The 18995-nt window shown below is 44.5% G+C and overlaps 1 protein-coding gene across 3 annotated transcripts in view; it reads right to left on the reverse strand.

Moving 5' to 3' along the window:
* dph6 (diphthamine biosynthesis 6) overlaps positions 1–18995 on the reverse strand; it is a 206038-nt gene that overhangs the window by 82026 nt on the left and 105017 nt on the right. For 2 of the 3 annotated variants that reach the window (XM_060934603.1, XM_060934601.1), the window contains exons 9-10: positions 12433–12556; positions 6619–6744 (exon numbers count right to left, since the gene is read on the reverse strand). In XM_060934603.1, coding sequence (XP_060790586.1) covers positions 6619–6744; positions 12433–12556 — 250 coding nt within the window. The remainder of the gene's footprint in view (positions 1–6618; positions 6745–12432; positions 12557–18995) is intronic. The other variant, XM_060934602.1, reaches the window with a different exon arrangement.

Below are 18995 nucleotides of genomic sequence, written 5' to 3' on the forward strand. Positions count from 1 at the left end.
TGGTGGATACTGTAGAATAATGAAGTAACTTTGTGTCTAGTCTTTTGTAGATTTTAATTGTTTCATTTGTTTCCTAACAGAAAACTTTTACAATTCATATGAACTTATTACATTGATATTAAATGTGATTTATGTGTGCAATACAAAAACATTACTCAAACAGTATGATATTAATAAATGAAGCATCGCCGAACATGGTGTGTGAATTGATAATGTATATTAGCATATCTTAAAAACAAACATCCATAGCGATCTGGTAAAATTAGTGAAAACAAGATCAACTCTGAGCTACTGCTCACTTACGTATCCCCCCCGCTCTCGCTTATATCAGAATGCAAGCAATCGAAGGAATAGGACACTTATTATGAATGTTGACTTCAACAAATAATTAACCCCGAAACACGTAAGTAAAGAGCAGTGTCTCTCCACAGGGATTTCAAATAGCATCCTGGTAAACTGTCATTTTGAAATAGCATTTTGTTTCTTGAAATAGCGTCAAAATCCACTCTATAGGTTTCGTAAATACATTCAGTCGGTAAACAGGAAGTCGATGTGTGACAAACCAGAAAATGGTATACACGGTATAGAACCCCAAGCTGAAGCTCGGTACCAAATATCAAACAGTCGTGATTTGTAGCTGCTGAGAAAAGTGTTATGAAAATTTTGTAAATCCACGTTATATGTTTCATAAAAACATTCAGTTGGTGTGGCAGAGGGGGCGTGGTCTAGCATCGGTCTGTGACAGGAGGGCGGAGTCAGGGAAGGTAAGTGGCAGAATCACTACACCTGTCGTTAATTAATGTGTTTTGTGTCTTCCCAGTGACCGCGCCCTATTTAAGGGGAGAGAGCAAGAGCAGAGGGAGCTCTCTCCACAACCAGACGGCTGATGTGTGTGCGTGTGTCTGAGTGTGTGGGAATAGAGATCAAAGCTGAAAAGCTGAATAAAAGAGAGTTTGTGAAATCAGTTCTGTCCTGCCGTCCTTCTGTGCTCCACCCACCTACACGAACTGCTACAGTTGGTAAACAGGAAGTTGATGTGTGACAGACCTGAAAACGGTAAACACGGTATAGAACCCCAAGCTGAAGTTTGGTACCAAGTACCAAGTGGGGAAAAAGGGTTGATTTCGGAAGGACGGAAATACAGAGATACAGATGGATGGATGGATGGACAGAGGTAAAGCAGTATACCTCCCTCCTTCAGAGCAGGGGTATAATATGTCTGCAAAGGTGCATCTGTTAGATTCTTGGGCTGGATCCATCCCTGCTTCATTCACCTTGAGGAACTGCTTTGTCCTGGTCAGGGTTGCGGTGGATCCAGAGCCCATTTCTGGAATACTGGGCATGACGTTGGGATACACTCTGGATTGGATATCCATCACAAGGCACCATGTACAATCACATCCACACACTAATTCACACCTGAGGCAATTTAGAGTTGCCAATCCACCTACTCGCTTGTTTTTGAGGGTTGGGAGGAACTGGAAAAGCCGGAGGAAACCCACACGGACACAAGGAGACCATCTGAAACTCCACTCAGAATGAAACTAGGGACCATGGAGCTGTGAGGCAGCAACACTACTTGTTTGCCGCCATGCCACCACCACTATAAATCCATCCATCCATCCATTATCTGTAACCGCTCATCTTGCGCAGGGTCGCAGGCAAGCTGGAGCCTATCCCAGCTGACTATGGACAAGAGGTGGGGTACACCCTGGACAAGTCGCCAGATTATCGCAGGGCTGACACACATACCCCTTTTCCACCAAATCAGTTCCAGGGCTGGTTCGGGGCCAGTGCTGGTGCTGGTTCACAACTCGTTCAACTTGCGAGCCAGCTGAGAACCAGTTTGCTTTTCCATAGCTCGGGGTGCTAAGAGGAACCACGTCATTACGTCACTGTATACGTCAGTTACGTCGCTGCGTTTGCATAAACCTTGGCGCGAACATCGAAGCAACAACAACACGGAGAAGAAGAAGAAGAAGAAGAAGAAGCAACAACAACAACAATAATTGATGACTGCTGCTTTACTGCATCCATGATATCTCGTCGCTTATTTAAAAATGGCGCCCTCTCGCGGTCTTGCTATTGTTATTGGTCTTAACAGCTCCACCCCCCGCTGACGTAAGCGGTTCTTTCCTCTAGCCCAGCAAAGAGCTGGTGCTACCCTGGACCCGTTTTTTCTGGCCCCAGAGCCAGTTCTTTGTCAGTGGAAACAGAAAACCCGGTTCCAAACTAAGCACTGGCCCCGAACCAGCCCTGGAACTGCTTTGGTGGAAAAGGGTAATAGAGACAAACAACCATTCACACTCAAATTCACACCTACGGTCAATTTAGAGCCACCAGTTAACCTAACCTGCATGTCTTTGGACTGTGAGGGAAACCGGAGCACCCGGAGGAAACCCACACAGACACGGGGAGAACATGCAAACTCCGCACAGAAAGGCCCTCGTCGGCCGCTGGGCTCGAACCCAGAATCTTCTTGCTGTGAGGCGACAGTGCTAACCACAACACCGCCATGCCGCCACTACTATAACTCCTTACGGAAAACTGTTAGATTTATCTTGTAAATAATAACCACATGTCTATAATCTGATTTGGTTCTTATAAAACATAGGATGTGAGAAGAAGAAGAAAAAATATTGAGATCTAAAATATTGATTTTTGTTGCACAATTACAGGAATGGCAAGGAAGGTTGTAACTGGGTCTTGAGGCAAGGCCTAGATCCCTGTAATAATTTCACACAGCATCCAGTTTGTTTTCCCTTTGCAGCCCCTGCCTGTACTTCACAGAGTGAGCTCACACAAAGACAGTCATTAAATATTAACCTGTTTAATATTGTCTCAATACTGCGAAGGCTGTTTGGAATGTACGGCGATAAACATTAAATATGCTTTTCATGTTATGCCTCTCTTAGGGAAAAATGTTTTCTTTTTTCTGATATGAAAGCCTGCACTTTAAAAGTTATGCAGGCAAAAAAAAAAAACAAACCCCAAGTACTCTTTGCCCGTGTGTGTGTTGAAGCAATGGTTTCATTCTTCCAGTTTAATTTGAAGTGTCTGTCCTCGTTTGGCGAACTCACGATCTTTGTACAGTGATGGACAGGGTCCCTGACACATGCTGTGCTCGCACCCTCGCTTAAAAAGCACGAGTGAATAAAAAGCAGCCACTTATGTCCAGACGCACCTCTTAAGAGTGCATTTTGCTTACACAACAAGGGGAAAAATGTATGAAAGCGACTTTGGAACAAAGGACTATTTGCTGTCTGCACTGCGAAATTGTTTCGAGTTGGGTTGAGCTTTAAAAGAAAAAGCTACAAACTCCAGTAACATGCCCAGAAGCAGCAACGACGCCGGGTCTTTTAGCCTTCATTTATTCTCCACTTCACCTCTGCTAAGACAAATCTCAACCCCTCTCCTCCTGATGTTACTCGAACCCTGCCAATCCAGATTTACTGAGAAAGGAGTGCACTTGCTTGTGTCATGTTGATGCCGAAACAAAAAGTGATTGTAAGATGAATTTGGAAAACATGCACGGGCGGCACGGCGGTTTAGTGGTTAGCAAGAAGGTTCTGGGTTTGAGCCCAGTGACCGACGGGGTCCTTTCTGTGTGGAGTCTCCCCACTCCTCCCAGTCCAAAGTTAGGTGGTGTTTACATTAGACCGTATCCGTATCGTTTTCGTTGCGGATGCACTGTCCGTGCACATTAAAACGCTGGGAAACGACTCCACAGGCGGAACAGTTTGAATCCGCCAGGGTCCACGTATTCAACCCAGTACGTATCTGATCCGGTGCTGTGTAAACATTGAGGAACGAGGATACGCAGTGCTGAGCTCTAGCTGACGTCGTCATTGGACAACGTCACTGTGACATCCACCTTCCTGATTCGCTGGCGTTGGTCATGCCACGTTGGTCATGTGACGCGACTGCTGAAAAACTTTCCCAGTCCACACCCTGAGCCGACACCGTTGTTTTATAATCCAATGTTACGTTTGGTAACAATTGGACCTTGTCGTCCGTCCATGAAAAAATGGTCTTTAGGCTTGCCATCCTTCCACTTGCAAGTGGTGAGTGACTTGCGCATGCCCGATATGCACTGGGATCATGTGACGTGCCGTCTAATTAGTCATGTGATTAGCGTATCCGTGTATTGGTGTTGCTGTGTGCACGGGGAACGGTTTTGTTGCGGGTACAGAAATTTTGTGTGTGTACGCGAATCGTTTTAAAAACGTTAATCTGATGATCCGCTGATTCGAAATAATGTAAACAGGGCCTTAGATTAACATGGGGCGGCCTTGGGCTGAAGTGCCCTTGAGCAAGGTGCTCTTGACCTACGGTACCCTCCAACTGCTCCCTGGGTACTGCAGGTTCAAAAGTTTGGGGTCACCCAGACAATTTTGTGTTTTCCATGAAAAGTCACACTTTTATTTACCACCATAAGTTGTAAAATGAATAGAAACTAGACCGGACAATTCCCCGGGGGAAATTGTGAGAGGATGCAGTGCGCGAAGCAATTCGGTCACGCATGTTCGCTGGCCGTGAACGTGTGACCTGCAATGACGTTTCAATGCAATGATTGTGTGTGTGCTTGAGACAGCAGCCATCATGAAGAAGAGCTATTCAACAGTATGAACAAAGTGACTACAGGCGGAAATTAGCATGTACTGCTTTAACCTGGGACAGACATCTGTCCTTACCACAAGGATAATGTTTAATTTGTGCACTGTCCCTTTTAAAAATAAAATAAACTCTAAGAAGAGTGTTTGTAGTTTGTATGTACGAACAGAAGTGTTCCTAATAAAGTGGGCGGCTAAGGTGAGGCCTGTCGGCTGCCCTCTTCTCAGTTTCTCAGAGCAGCGGATGTTTGAAAAAGTGCTTTTTTTTCCAATTAATTCCATAGAAATGAATGGGTTTTTTTTGGGACAAGTGTGACTACTACTTTTGAGAAAATTATGTCTGTAGTGTGAAATTTGTGGCTGAAAACAGTTTAAGTTTGAAATTTTGAGCATGATTTGTGTGTGTGCTTGAGACAGCAGCCCCCCTCTGCCCCGTCACTGGCCCCAATCGGCATGGTGACGGGCCTGAACAGGAGAGTTAAGAGACACACACAAGATTATGTCAGGTTTCTGCTGTGTTTTGCTAAGAAGTAGGCCTCGAACAATCACAAATAACTCGACAACGAAAGCAGCTATTCACAAAATTCTTTCACAGTGAGCGCTAGAAGGGTCTCCTGAATAAAATGATGTATTTTTTTGTTTGTATTGTTAAAAATGAGGACGCTACAGGGAGTTAAAAACGAGTGACTTTTCAGCAACGTTTATACTGGGAGTCAATGAGGCCGCTCACCTGTGCTCTCCTCACTTTGAGGCTTGTCATTCAAAAACCGTAAATCCTATCGTTTAGGTAGACACATTGTGTGAATCAGGACAAGTTTTCCTACTACTTTTGAGAAAATCATGTCTGTAGAGTGAAATTTGTGGCTGAAAACACGGTTTAAGCGAGAAAGTTTGAGCTTTTTTTTGAAGCCGCCTACACTCTAAGCTTAACGACCCTCACTGGTGTGTAACGCAATAGACACCCATTCAAAAGCCGGATTTTCTCCCAGAAACCACATGGCGTTTGAACCGGGCCTGATCCGAAAGTGTAAAACCTAGCAGAAAAGTTGAATGCCAGATCCACAGAGGAGAAGTTTTCCTACGTTTTAGAGTTTGAATCATGTCTCTAGGTGAAAGCATGCCAGAGCAGTGGATGTTTGAAAAACATTGAAAAAGTGCTTTTTTTTCAATTAATTCCATAGAAATGAATGGGGTTTTTTGGGGCGATTTTTTCGCGACTACGTCGCGAAAAAATCGTATTCTATAGAGAAAAGTAATAGCATAGCGAGTCCGATCGAGCCGCACGTTTTGATATATTGTTTGTCTGTGTGCGACGTACGGTTATTGAGTTATTCGAAATCAAAATTTGCGTAGGAATAAGAAGAAGAAGAAGAAGAAATACGTAGAAGAACAATAGTTGCAGTGCTTTGCACTGCAACCTATGGGCTCCCCTAGGGGAGCCCATAGGTTGCTGTGCTGCAGCACTGCATCCTAAATATAGTCGAGGCATTTTTCTGGCCATTTTGAGCATTTAATCGACCCCACAAATGTGATGCTCCAGAAACTCAATCTGCTCAAAGGAAGGTCAGTTTTATAGCTTCTCTAAAGAGCTCAACTGTTTTCAGCTGTGCTAACATGATTGTACAAGGGTTTTCTAATCATCCATTAGCCTTCTGAGGCAATGAGCAAACACATTGTACCATTAGAACACTGGAGTGAGAGTTGCTGGAAATGGGCCTCTATACACCTATGGAGATATTGCACCAAAAACCAGACATTTGCAGCTAGAATAGTCATTTACCACATTAGCAATGTATAGAGTGGATTTCTGATTAGTTTAAAGTGATCTTCATTGAAAAGAACAGTGCTTTTCTTTCAAAATTAAATAAGGACATTTCAAAGTGACCCCAAACTTTTGAACGGTAGTGTACATGTGACAAAGGCTTCTGCTTGTATTTCTATGACGCTATCTTTCATGATTATTTATTTATTTGGCTCTGTGAGCCGGAGCGCTATAGCTGGTTACCTTGCAGCACAGTGAAGGCATGCTGCGTCTGACTCTGGATATCTGTGTGCTCAGAGGAATGGCCAGTGATTCCAGTGATCCACTGATAACCTGCAGAACTTCTGGCTGAGCTCATAAACTGGCACGCTGCAAAAAAATAATAATGATAAATTAAAAAAAAAAAAAATACAGGGTTGGGGTGAAACAATTCTAGCAGAAGTAAAATACACACAGTGCTGTGCAAAAGTCTTAGGCACATGTAAAGAAATGCTGGAGACCAAAAGATGGCTTAAACATAATGAAATAAAATGTTTCGACATTTAAAAAAATACTACAAACAGTAAGCCATAATAAATGAAACAAAAGTCGATATTTGGTGTGAGACGACCCTTTGCTTTAAAAAAAAAAAATCGTCATCTCAGGTCCAGTGAGTGCAGTTTTATGTGGAAATGAGCTGTAGGTTTTACTGAGCGTCTTACAGAACCAGCCACGGTTCTTCTGGACACTTGTGACTGTCACACTCGCTTCTTCATTTTGCCCCAAAACCCAGTAGCCTTCATTATGTTTTCTTTTTTCATCTGAAAAGTGCTCTCTTATGTAATATGCTGCTCGGATACAATTTTTTTTCAATAACATTTAATTTTGTGCTGGAAAATGAATGTTTGGAACTCTAAAATGTTTTTGTACTGAGTCGATAATGTAGAAGTCATAAAATAGAAATCTATAACAAAGTTTGTATGAAAAAAAATAGGGTGCCTAAGGCTACAGCCACACGACAACAGCATCGAGATTTTATTTAAAAAAAAACATCGCGTCCACATGGGCAACGGATCAGTAAAATATCAGGTACATATGGCAACGCAACGCTTGCTGAAAACGATGCAATACACATGCCACACCTCTACGTGCGCTGTAAGACGGTCCCATCGGAGACACCAGAACAATAGAAGAAGTAGGACGCATGCGCATAAACCCCTTCCTCTACCCGGCGTGAAGCACTCACAGGAACAAGCACACAACAACAAGAAGAAGATGGCTGCGACTACGTGAGGAAATCGTGCCTTCTGTGTGTACAAATTAGTTTTATTAGTATGCATAGTTTTATATAACTTAATTTTCTTATTGTGTGTGAACATTTTGAAAAGCAGTCTTATCCAATAAAAAAAAGAAATTCAAGAAATGGTTCAGTTACTTGTTTATTTAAAAGAAAAGCTGTATACAAAAGTGAATGCAATGCAGTGGTTCATACAAAACAGCGAGTGCTGCTTGTTCTAGTCATGTGGTTGTGACGTCATCGTAAACAAATCCGTTCTACTCATCCAGACGACTTCGCAACGGCGCCGTTACCAGATTTTTCCACTCTGGAACCCGTTCTCAAAAAATATCGTTTTGGGGCACCCAAAACGCCGGTGCCGTGTGGACGCCAGGCCGAAACGATAAACAATTTTATCAGATTCACCTGAATCCGTTGCCGTGTGGACAGGGCCTAAGACTTTTGCACGTTTAGTCGGGCCCCACCCGAACTGATGATCACATCATCAGCTTTTCTTTGGCTAATCAGACACAAGGTACACTACCATTCTTGCCAGTCCTGCTGGTCCAGGGAATCAAACCAGTGACCTTTTGGTCCCAACGCTGCTTCTCTAACCATTAGGCCACGGCTTCCCCTTTTGGGAAATTTGCACAGTACTGTATATTCCTTCTTGTAAAGGTAAACAAAAATGAAATAATGCTGTACACTGCATGTGTTGTGTAAGATAGAATAGTTACTTATGAGTGACGTTTATAATTCCCGTTTTTTTCACCCAAACCTCTATTTACTGCATCAGTAGGGTCTATGTGACTACCACGAACGATCGTTTCATCTTGGAGCGCTGCGCTGTTGAATTCTCGAATCTGATTAGTTAGAAGGTGTTGATTATTTTTCTATAACAGCAGCTCTGACAGTACTGACTGCTGTAATTCAACTTGCCAACATCAACTTATATTAATGTGTTCGTTCTAACACGTCACTGTTTCTATAGTAACAGCACATTCCCAGGAACTTGTTCAGTGGATCGCTCGACGTAATCTAAGACTAATGCTTATGATACTCAACAAAGAAAAAAATATATATAATTAACAGTTATTCCACGAAATCGAGTCGTACATGAGCTGATAGCCGATGTGGCGCGTACCGTAGCACCGAGTTGGCTATAAGCCATGTACGAAGAGGTTGAGTGGAATAATTGTTTTATGCTATCAACATTCACTGGATTTTGAGAAACAGAGCATTTTTATTTTTTGCAAATTTGATAAATAAAAACTTTACACAAAACATCCGACAAAATCATTTCTGCTTAGAATGTAAACAAACTGGCAAAATGACAGTAGGAATTTGCGAAGAATGCGATAATAATAATTCTTAAAAAATAAAAAAGATACATTCTTACCATCAAATACTTTTATTCCATATTTATTCCATATTTTTTCAGGTTCCGTCCGTCCGGTCACATTTTCGTTTCCGGGCCATATCTTTAAAACTACTGAAGATATCGTCATGAAACGTGTGTGTGTATATATCAAGCAACATGTCAAGTCAACTGGCGCCTTTTGCTATTTTGGATTTTTTAAAAAAATTATGTTTCAAATTTTTACATAAAAAATAGATTTTGACTTAGTTTCTAAGAGCAGTGTTCGTTTCCGGAGCATATACCCAAAACTATTCATGATACAGATTTGAAACTTGGTATACATGTTAACAAGGTGATGTAGATGTGTCTTTTCATACTAAGAAATTTGAGAAATTTAAATTTTTCATGTTTCCATGGAGGGCGGCACGGTGGTGTAGTGGTTAGCGCTGTCGCCTCACAGCAAGAAGGTCCGGGTTCGAGCCCCGTGGCCGGCGAGGGCCTTTCTGTGCGGAGTTTGCATGTTCTCCCCGTGTCCGCGTGGGTTTCCTCCGGGTGCTCCGGTTTCCCCCACAGTCCAAAGACATGCAGGTTAGGTTAACTGGTGACTCTAAATTGACCGTAGGTGTGAATGTGAGTGTGAATGGTTGTCTGTGTCTATGTGTTAGCCCTGTGATGACCTGGCGACTTGTCCAGGGTGTACCCCCCTTTCGCCCGTAGTCAGCTGGGATAGGCTCCAGCTTGCCTGCGACCCTATAGAACAGGATAAAGCGGCTACAGATAATGAGATGAGATGTTTCCATGGAAACAATTTCAGACTTAGTCTCTCAGGTTAGTCTTAGGGGTAGGTTTTGTTTCCGGAGCAGAACTTGAAAGCTATGAGTGGTATGGGCTTGAAAGTTGTATTATGTATTGATCAAGTAATGTATTTGTGCCTTTTGATACTAAGAAATGTGAGAAATGTTAACTTTTAGCTCCCCTGGACCAAAGGTCCGGTGGGTTTATGCCATGAGCTGCTGAGGTCAGTGTAAAGAGGTAGGGCTGGTTTCCTGCAGCAGAACTTGAAAAATGTGAAACTTGGTATATAGGGCAGGGATATAGATGACTCGGTCTTCTTGTTTGTATTCTTTTGGGGTTTTGTTTTCGAGTAGAGTTTATATTTCGTCCTCGGTTGGTTCAGCAACATGCTCCGCCATTTTGCTTTTCTCTACTCATGGTATATGAGCTGATAGCCTAGTAGTAGAGTAGCCAATCAGAGTGCATGATTGCTCATATCCAGTGAATGTGGATAGAATAATTCTCGATAATCACCTCGAGCGACTCGGCAAAATGGAGGCCAATTGCTTCGTCACGGTAAGTGAGGAAGAATTACAAATGATGAAAGAAAGTGCAGTTCCTTAAAGTGCTGATGACACGTTTTTGACATCTTTGGCGATGTTTTATAACATAAAAAGTAATTCCCGATGATCCATATTTTAATTCACGAAGGCACCTATTTTACAAGTTATGATAAAAAACGCGGCTATTTGGGCAAATTTGACGGGGCTGCAGCACCCAGGAGACGAAAGAAGAGGAGGAGCTATATGACGTCAGCGAAAGAACCTTCCTCCTAACTTACCAGTTTGTTGTTGATGCAACAGGTGTTCAGTTTGTCATTATTAGTATTATTATTATACATTATATATAGTTATTATGCCTTCGCATTGTGTTACCGGCTTTTGCTCCAAAACCCACAAGGATGGGGTAAGTTTATTCAAGTTTCCCAGAGATCCCGAGCTGCATGCGAAGTGGGTGAAGCAAGTCAGGCGCACTCGTGACAAGTGGGAGCCCTCACCAACATCCGTCCTGTGCTCTGAACACTTCGATTTGGATTCTTTTGACACCCTTCCCAGCTTAAAAGAATCTCTTGGGTGTTCAGTTCAGCACAAACGTGTGTTACTACCATCAGCAGTGCCTACACAGTGTTGCCAGATTGGGAGGTTTCCCGCCCAGTTGGGCGGTTTCAAGTGCATTTTGGTGGATTTTGAACATATTTTGGGCTGGAAAACGTCAGCAGTATCTGTTGCCAGATACTGCTGTTGCCAGATACTGCTGAATTTTTCCAGCCCAAAATATGTTCAAAACCCACCAAAATGCACTTGAAACCGCCCAACTGGGCGGGAAACCTCCCAATCTGGCAACACTGCCTGTATTCCGGAGGGGGTCTACTAGTAGCTATGCCGGATCCAAAGACAGTCCTCCTGTCAGAACATGTGTTGTGAAACGACATAAGATAAAGGTACGTAGAGCTATAGATTCTACATGATAATCATAAATGTAATCATAAAGTCGGCGTGATATCAGTCGTGTATTTGCTTGTGAAAGCTTGCGGCTTTCATGTAACTGCCGCCTAGCAACGAGAGGCAAAGGGTAAAGAGGGTAGGCTATCATAGATTCTATTCGGAAGAGATCAACACAATTCTAGACTCCCAGAAGAGGAAGAGCTAGCACTAGAGAGTTCACCGGCGTTTTCATGCGCCATTTCCATTGAGTAGAACCAGAGTAGAACAGCCAGTGAACCGCAGCGTGTTCTCCCGCTGACGTCACAACATCGCCGCGAGCCACGGACCCAGTTTTCTTGCGCTGTGCAATTAAAAGTTGGATATTCGCGTAACAACAGCTTCTTTTCACGTAATTATAACAGAAATCTAACATGTTGTATAGCTTATTTAAGAAATTGCATAGAGTCATGTTCGTGTCATCAGCCCTTTAAAGCACTAAAGATGCTACCAAGTTTGGTCTAAAACTATTCAAAGGTAAGGTGGGATTGTGATTTATTTTATCTGTTTCAAACCAAAGTATTTTATGTGACTCGGCATCGATAAGTGACAAGTCTGTGCTACGCCTTGATGACATTTGCATGCGGTTTTTGAAGTTTGAAATAAACTATTTTTTTAAATAATCGCTTGCGTATTTATACTACAATGATTATCCGCCTCAGGCTCAGTGAATATCAGTGAATAATAATCTCGACTTCTGTTATTATTCACCGATATTCACGTCGCCTTCGGCGAATAATTGTTAAATAACACACAAGTTACAAATCCTAGATAAATACTGACAACAAACTAATTCAATTCAAGACCTCATCCTTGAAAGGAACCTGCAGCAAAACGAATCCACAACCACCAAACGAAGCAATCAAAACCTTCCACTTCCAGACTGAACCTATGATTAGTGTGATTAAGATTACAGGCTGTATTCTTCGCACAACACTTTAACAACAAGGAAATATGACAATCAGTGCATATTTATGCGCAGTAAAGATCATCAGGAATCACTTGCTGCATGGAAAAGCAAAGAAATAACCGTAATGCGCAGAAAACCAGAACCCGACCCATGTCTATACCCCGAAGCACATGACACACACAACATGCACGCATCTCAGAGTGACAGCTAAGGTCACCATTTGATGCAAATTCCTCCTGTACGTCTTGGGTTTTATCAGCATAGACCGTCTCCTCAGTCATCATGTCAATGGCACTCTGGCAAGGACAGCTAGCGAGGGGCATCGCGCTCTCCGTGGAGACCTGTAACACAGTCCAAATAGGAATAAATCAGGCAGAAAGCAGGCAAACACACTAACCTCCACGCCTATGTAATTAGTTTTTCAATAACCCTGCATGCGCACCGTGTGCGCGTGTGACTCTTTTTTTTTTTGACATGCCTCGACACAAATAACCACAAGGTGAATGAACATAAAGCTCGAATATGAAAAACACGCTTAAAAATGAGCTTATTCATGAGTATGAGGTGACAGCTTGTTCTTTTGATGCCTTAAATGCACTTCAGCTGTCACTCGAAAGCTTTGACTTGTGCTTGATGGTTTTTTTTTTCCCTAGAAAAAAAAAATCCACTTACTTTTAGACATCAGAATTCTTTTCTTTTAGATTGCAAACAAGAGGAGAGAATGTTCGAGCCTCCCTTCGTGCAAAACCTGATGAAAGTCGACTAAATGCAGAGTAATAAATATTTCATATCTCTGTAATCCCCTGCTGTCACCTGCAGTTGGCCATATGATAATCAAATTAATTGTACTCCAGGCTCTCAGAGCTGTACAGAGAAGAGCTTGACTAGCATTAACCGAGGTCACACGCTCCTCCACCCCGCAGCGTCCTTCCTCCTTCTCCTCCTCCTCCTCCCGGGCTGCTGTTCTTTCCTCCAGAGCGTGGTGTCAGTGTGAATTTGTCAGGTTGATGCAGAGTGTTTCCGACTCCTCTGGACCCGGCCTGAAATCTCCCAGCTCTACTCTGCAGGAGCACCCTTGCAGGCTAGCTTTCTTTCTTTCTTTCCTTCCCCCCCCCCCCTTTTTTTTTAATAATCTGAAACTACCCTCCAACATTTCACTTCTCCATCTTTACAACCCTCAAAAACAGACACAAACTGCTCTATGAAAAGCCAGAAGGTTGGCGTTTTGTCATCCCGTGACCTCACACACACACACACACACACACACACACACACACACACACACACACACGCACCTCCTCTCCAATTATTATCCCACTCATACACATTTGAATATGAAATACAGTGGTGCTTGAAAGTTTGTGAACCCTTTAGAATTTTCTATATTTCTGCATAAATATGACCTAAAACATCATCGGATTTTCACACAAGTCCTAAAAGTAGATAAAGAGAACCCAGTTAAACAAATGAGACCAAAATATTATACTTATTTACTGAGGAAAATGATCCAATATTACGTATCTGTGAGTGGCAAAAGTATGTGGTGTGACCCCCTTGTGCAGCAATAACTGCAACTAAACGTTTCCGGTAACTGTTGATCAGTCCTGCACACCGACTTGGAGGAATTTTAGCCCGTTCCTCCGTACAGAACAGCTTCAACTCTGGGATGTTGGTGGGTTTCCTCACATGAACTGCTCGCTTCAGGTTCTTCCACAACATTTTGACTGGATTAAGGTCAGGACTTTGACTTGGCCATTCCAAAATTCTTCTTTAACCATTCTTTGGTAGAACGACTTGTGTGCTTAGGGTCGTTGTCTTGCTGCATGACCCACCTTCTCTTGAGATTCAGTTCATGGACAGATGTCCTGACATTTTCCTTTAGAATTCGCTGGTATAATTCAGAATTCACTGTTCAATCAATGATGGCAAGCCGTCCTGGCCCAGATGCAGCAAAACAGGCCCAAACCATGATCCTACCACCACCATGTTTCACAGATGGGATAAGGTTCTTATGCTGGAATGCAGTGTTTTTCTTTCTTCAAACATAACACTTCTCATTTAAACCCAAAAGTTCTATTTTGGTCTCATCCATCCACAAAACATTTTTCCAATAGCCTTCTGGCTTGTCCATGTGATCTTTAGCAAGCTTCAGACGAGCAGCAATGTTTTTTTTGGAGAGCAGTGGCTTTCTCCTTGCAACCCTGCCATGCACACCATTGTTGTTCAGTGTTGTCCTGATGGTGAACTCATGAACATTAACATTAGCCAATGTGAGAGAGGCCTTCAGTTGCTGCGAAGTTACCCTGGGGTTCTTTGTGACCTCACCAACTATTACACACCTTGCTCTTGGAGTGATCTTTGTTGGTCGACCACTCCTGGGGAGGGTAACAATGGTCTTGAATTTCCTCCTGTAAAAAGTATGAACACTTTTTAAACCTGTGCACAACATGTGGACTTTGTGTCAATGTATTGGCCATGGCTTGTCTATGTCTTTTGTTTTGTTTGCGTATTGTCCCTGTTTTACTTACACTACATTACCCAGAATGCACCACACTGTTAGTTACATCGGCATGCTAATTGCATGTATCTCCATTGAACTGGTAGTGGCATATATCCGGTGAGTTTTGATCATTAGCGGCACACATTACAAATCATAAACACAGTTACCTTACCGTTTAAATGCAGTTTAATTCAAACATCCTAACGAACAGTAAGATAACTTCTGATTCTGCTTCATTTTCCATTCCGTTGTTGATATTGGTTTCTTCACAACTCACACACTTGCATTCATTAGCACTGATGTCTCCCTGGTCCGTCTGACATGGATTCCCCGTAGGAAGCGCGCGCCTCGGGTGAGCAATGTTTTTAAGTTCCACCTTGGGCTAGGGAAAGTTTACCGGTTGTAGGGGTGAGTGTTGTGTCTTTTGTGATGTTTGTGTCATTTATGTTAATTGTGGGGATGGGAAATGTATGTAGGTATAGTGGTAGATGTTTGTTATGCATTTTAATGGTGAATGGAATGTTGACATTTTTAATCTTCACTGTCAATGTTGATTTGTTTTGGTTTGTACTTTTGTGGTGAATGGATTTATTTACTCATTTACACTGTTTCTCATTGGTGGCTGGGTTTAGGAGGTAAGTTGGCCAATTATAGGATTATTATTTTTCCTATCCTTGTCAATTATTGTATTACTGTGCATTGTATTTCAGCCAATCATAGCACTCCGTATATTGTGGGCTCAGCCAATCAGAGGGTAATTGGTGGGATATTTAAAGGGCTGTATTTTTTTTTTGTGGTAGTTAGTTTTGATAGGCTCTGATGGAGGTGAGACCCTTGTAATGCAGAATTGAGAACTGTGAACTGTAAGCACTGTTGTTGCAGCTTGTTGTGAGGTTGCCTTCCAGTTCTAGGTGTGTTTATTTAGTTATGCCTATGATGGCTCGTTTGGTTTTATTTTGAAAGTCTTTTGTTTGTATTTTGACTACTTTTCCGTATTGTAAAATAAATCACATTTATTTACTTTTAAAATCTTCGTTCTCGTTGAACTCATTTGGTGGTGATGCTTAGTGGAAGTGGGACAGCACCGGTACCCTTTCACATTTTGGTGTCAGAAGTGGGATCCTAATGCTCTTCAGGTGGAGCACAGGAGAAAGCTCACCACCAGTGGGTCATGTATCGGCGCCTAACAAGGCAAACCAGTGCGATGAACGAGCCAATTGACGAGGGTGAAGTTGGAGCTACAGGAGGGGTGAAAGAGGTCATTTTGGCGGGAGAGCCAGAGACTCCAGGCCTGCAAGCCCTCTTCCAGCTCATCCAGAAGTCAGTGGCGGCCCAGGAGAAGGAGTCAATCAGACAGGAGCAGAGGTGGCGCAGGGTGCAGATACAGATGAACCAGCTTCGGGAGGATCTGGAGGAGGGGCGAAGGACTGCCAGTGTTGGAGGTCAGCGGCGAACCGAACAGGGTTACGACCAGAGGGAGGAGGATGAGGAACCTCCGTTCCCAGTAGAAGAGCCAGCTGCGCCAGAGGACCAACATGCAGACCAGCTTGCCCCAGCAGCACCGTGCATCCCACCACCAGCACCAGCACCAGCAGCAACACCAGTAGCCTGGACGCGAGCAGCTGTTCCAAAGTTGGAAGAAGGTGACGACATCGAACAGTATCTCACCACTTTTGAGAGGCTTGCCGTGGCCTACAGGTGGCCACAAACAGACTGGGCCGTGTACCTGATCCCGTACCTGACGGGCCGGGCACGCGCGGCTTATGTAGCAATGGACGGTGATGAGGCGATGGACTACAGCAAAGTCAAAGAGGCCATACTCATGAAATACGACATCAATGAGGAGATCTACAGGGAGAGGTTCCGTGAGCCAGACATCTGCCCAGGGGAGACGCCCAGGGAGCTCTATCATCGGCTGAAGGACCTCTACAAGAAGTGGATCAAGCCAGCAGGGAAGACTGTGGAAGACGTTGGGGAAATCATCATTTTGGAGCAGTATCTGCGTTCCTTGGCCCCAGATGTGCGGGTGTGGGTGAAGGAGCACAGACCGACAACAGGCCAGCAAGCTGCAGAGTGGGTGGAGGCGTTCCTGTCGGCCAGACGTGGACCCAAGACCTTCAGGCTCCAGAGGGCCAACCGACCAGTGGCTGGAGGTAAACCTGGGGGGTTTGGTAGTGGAGTTGGTCCTGGTACATCTGGGCAGGGTAGGCCTACAGACACCACCACACACCCTAGTACACACTCTGCACAGCGTAGGATATATACAACACCTACCACACCCGGTAAACCACCTACGACATCCACCAATACACCTGCTAGAGTCCCTTTTGTGTGCCATTTTTGTAGTCAGGCAGGACACATAGCCAGAAATTGCCCCGTTCGAGTAGCCAAGGGGACAGGTATGTGTGGGCTACCTGGGCCGGGGGGGGAGCAGGGAGATTGTTTGGGGAAAGTACAGACCGCCCCTGTTGTTGTTAATGGCCATTCTACTGTAGCATTGCTGGATACTGGTAGCACCCAAACCCTTGTACAGCCCCATCTAGTGGAGGCCCATGAAGCCTTGGGGGAAAGGAAACTGCGGGTGTGCTGTGTAAATGGGGATGAGCATACTTATCCGGTTGCAGATGTATGTGTGGAGGTTGGAGGTCAGGCCTATAGGCTAGCTGCTGGGGTAGTGAAGGGGTTAAGCCATCCTGTGGTGTTGGGCCAGGATGTGCTGATACTACCTGAACTGGTGCAGGCCTCAAAGTCAGTTAGCATGGTGGTGACCAGAGCCCAAGTGAAGGGGGGTGCAGTGGAAACCCCTGGGCAGGCTGTGAACAAAAGCCTCCTAGACCTCATGCCATACAGCAACACAGAGATTGACCCCCCAAAGCAGCCCAAAGTTCTAAAAACCCGCAGGCAGAGGAGGAGAGAGAAGATGTTGGGCACAGTGCAAAACATGCCACTAGAGGGGGCGGGTCAAGAGTTACCGGGGGCTGGATTTTGGGAGTTACCCAGTGATTTTGCTATTTTGCAGAAGGGTGATGTTTCTTTGAAGGATGTTTTTAAGAAAGTGGTTGAAATTGATGGAGTCAAAACTGGTGTAGCCAAAGAGTTAACTGGGGAGTACTATTTTGTGAGGGAGGGCCTGCTCTATTACCAACCAGAAGGGGGCAGAGTAGAGCAGCTTGTGGTGCCAAAGACTTTGAGAGCGAAAGTGCTAGCATTGAGCCATGACATTCCATGGGCAGGACATCTAGGTAGTGTGAAGACCCTGGAGAGGATAGCCGCACGTTTCCACTGGCCAGGGTTGTACGTAGATGTCCAGCAGTATTGTAGGAGTTGCCCCACATGCCAGCTAGCCAGCAGCAACAAGGTCAAACCCTCACCACTCATGTCACTACCCATTATAGGCATTCCATTTCACCACATAGCAGTCGACATTGTAGGACCACTAGAACGCACACAGTCTGGTCACAGATTCATACTGGTAGTATGTGATTACGCAACGCGATACCCTGAGGCATTCCCATTGCGCAAAGTCACGGCAGGCGCCATTGCACGTACATTACTACAGTTGTTTTCACGTGTAGGCTTACCACAGGAAGTGCTTACAGACCAAGGCACAAACTTTTTGGCAAAAACACTCAGACAAATGTACAGTCTGTTAGGCATTAAGGGTATTAGGACCACTCCCTACCACCCCCAGACTGATGGGTTGGTGGAGAGGTATAACCGTACGCTGAAAAGTATGCTGCGGAAGTTTGTGGCGGCAAATGCAAAGGATTGGGACCAGTGGCTGCCCTATCTTCTATTTGCCTATCGGGAGGTGCCCCAAGCATCCACTGGATTTTCCCCCTTTGAACTTTTGTATGGCCGCCAGGTGAGGGGGCCGTTGGACCTCCTGAGAGAGGCCTGGGAAAATCCTCGACCAGAAGGGGGCCGCAGCGTCATCAGCTATGTCCTACACATGCGGGACAAGATGGAGGAGCTGGCAGACCTGGTCAAGGACAACATGCAGCGTGCCCAGCAGACGCAGGCCAAGTGGTACGACCAGAGAGCCAGGCAGCGGACTCTGCAGCCAGGCCAGAAGGTTCTCCTGCTCCTGCCAACCTCAGAGAACAAGCTCTTGGCCAAGTGGCAGGGGCCTTACCGTGTGTGTCGTCAGCTGGGCCCAGTGAATTATGAAATTGAGATGCCTGAGCGACGAAAGACAAAGCAGACGTTCCACGTCAACTTGTTGAAGGAGTGGCACGAACGGGACCTGCCACTCAGCCATCAGCTGTTGGTGCGAGCGG

The sequence above is a fragment of the Neoarius graeffei genome, chromosome 11, assembly GCF_027579695.1.
Source record: "Neoarius graeffei isolate fNeoGra1 chromosome 11, fNeoGra1.pri, whole genome shotgun sequence".
Taxonomy (NCBI): Eukaryota; Metazoa; Chordata; class Actinopteri; order Siluriformes; family Ariidae; genus Neoarius; species Neoarius graeffei.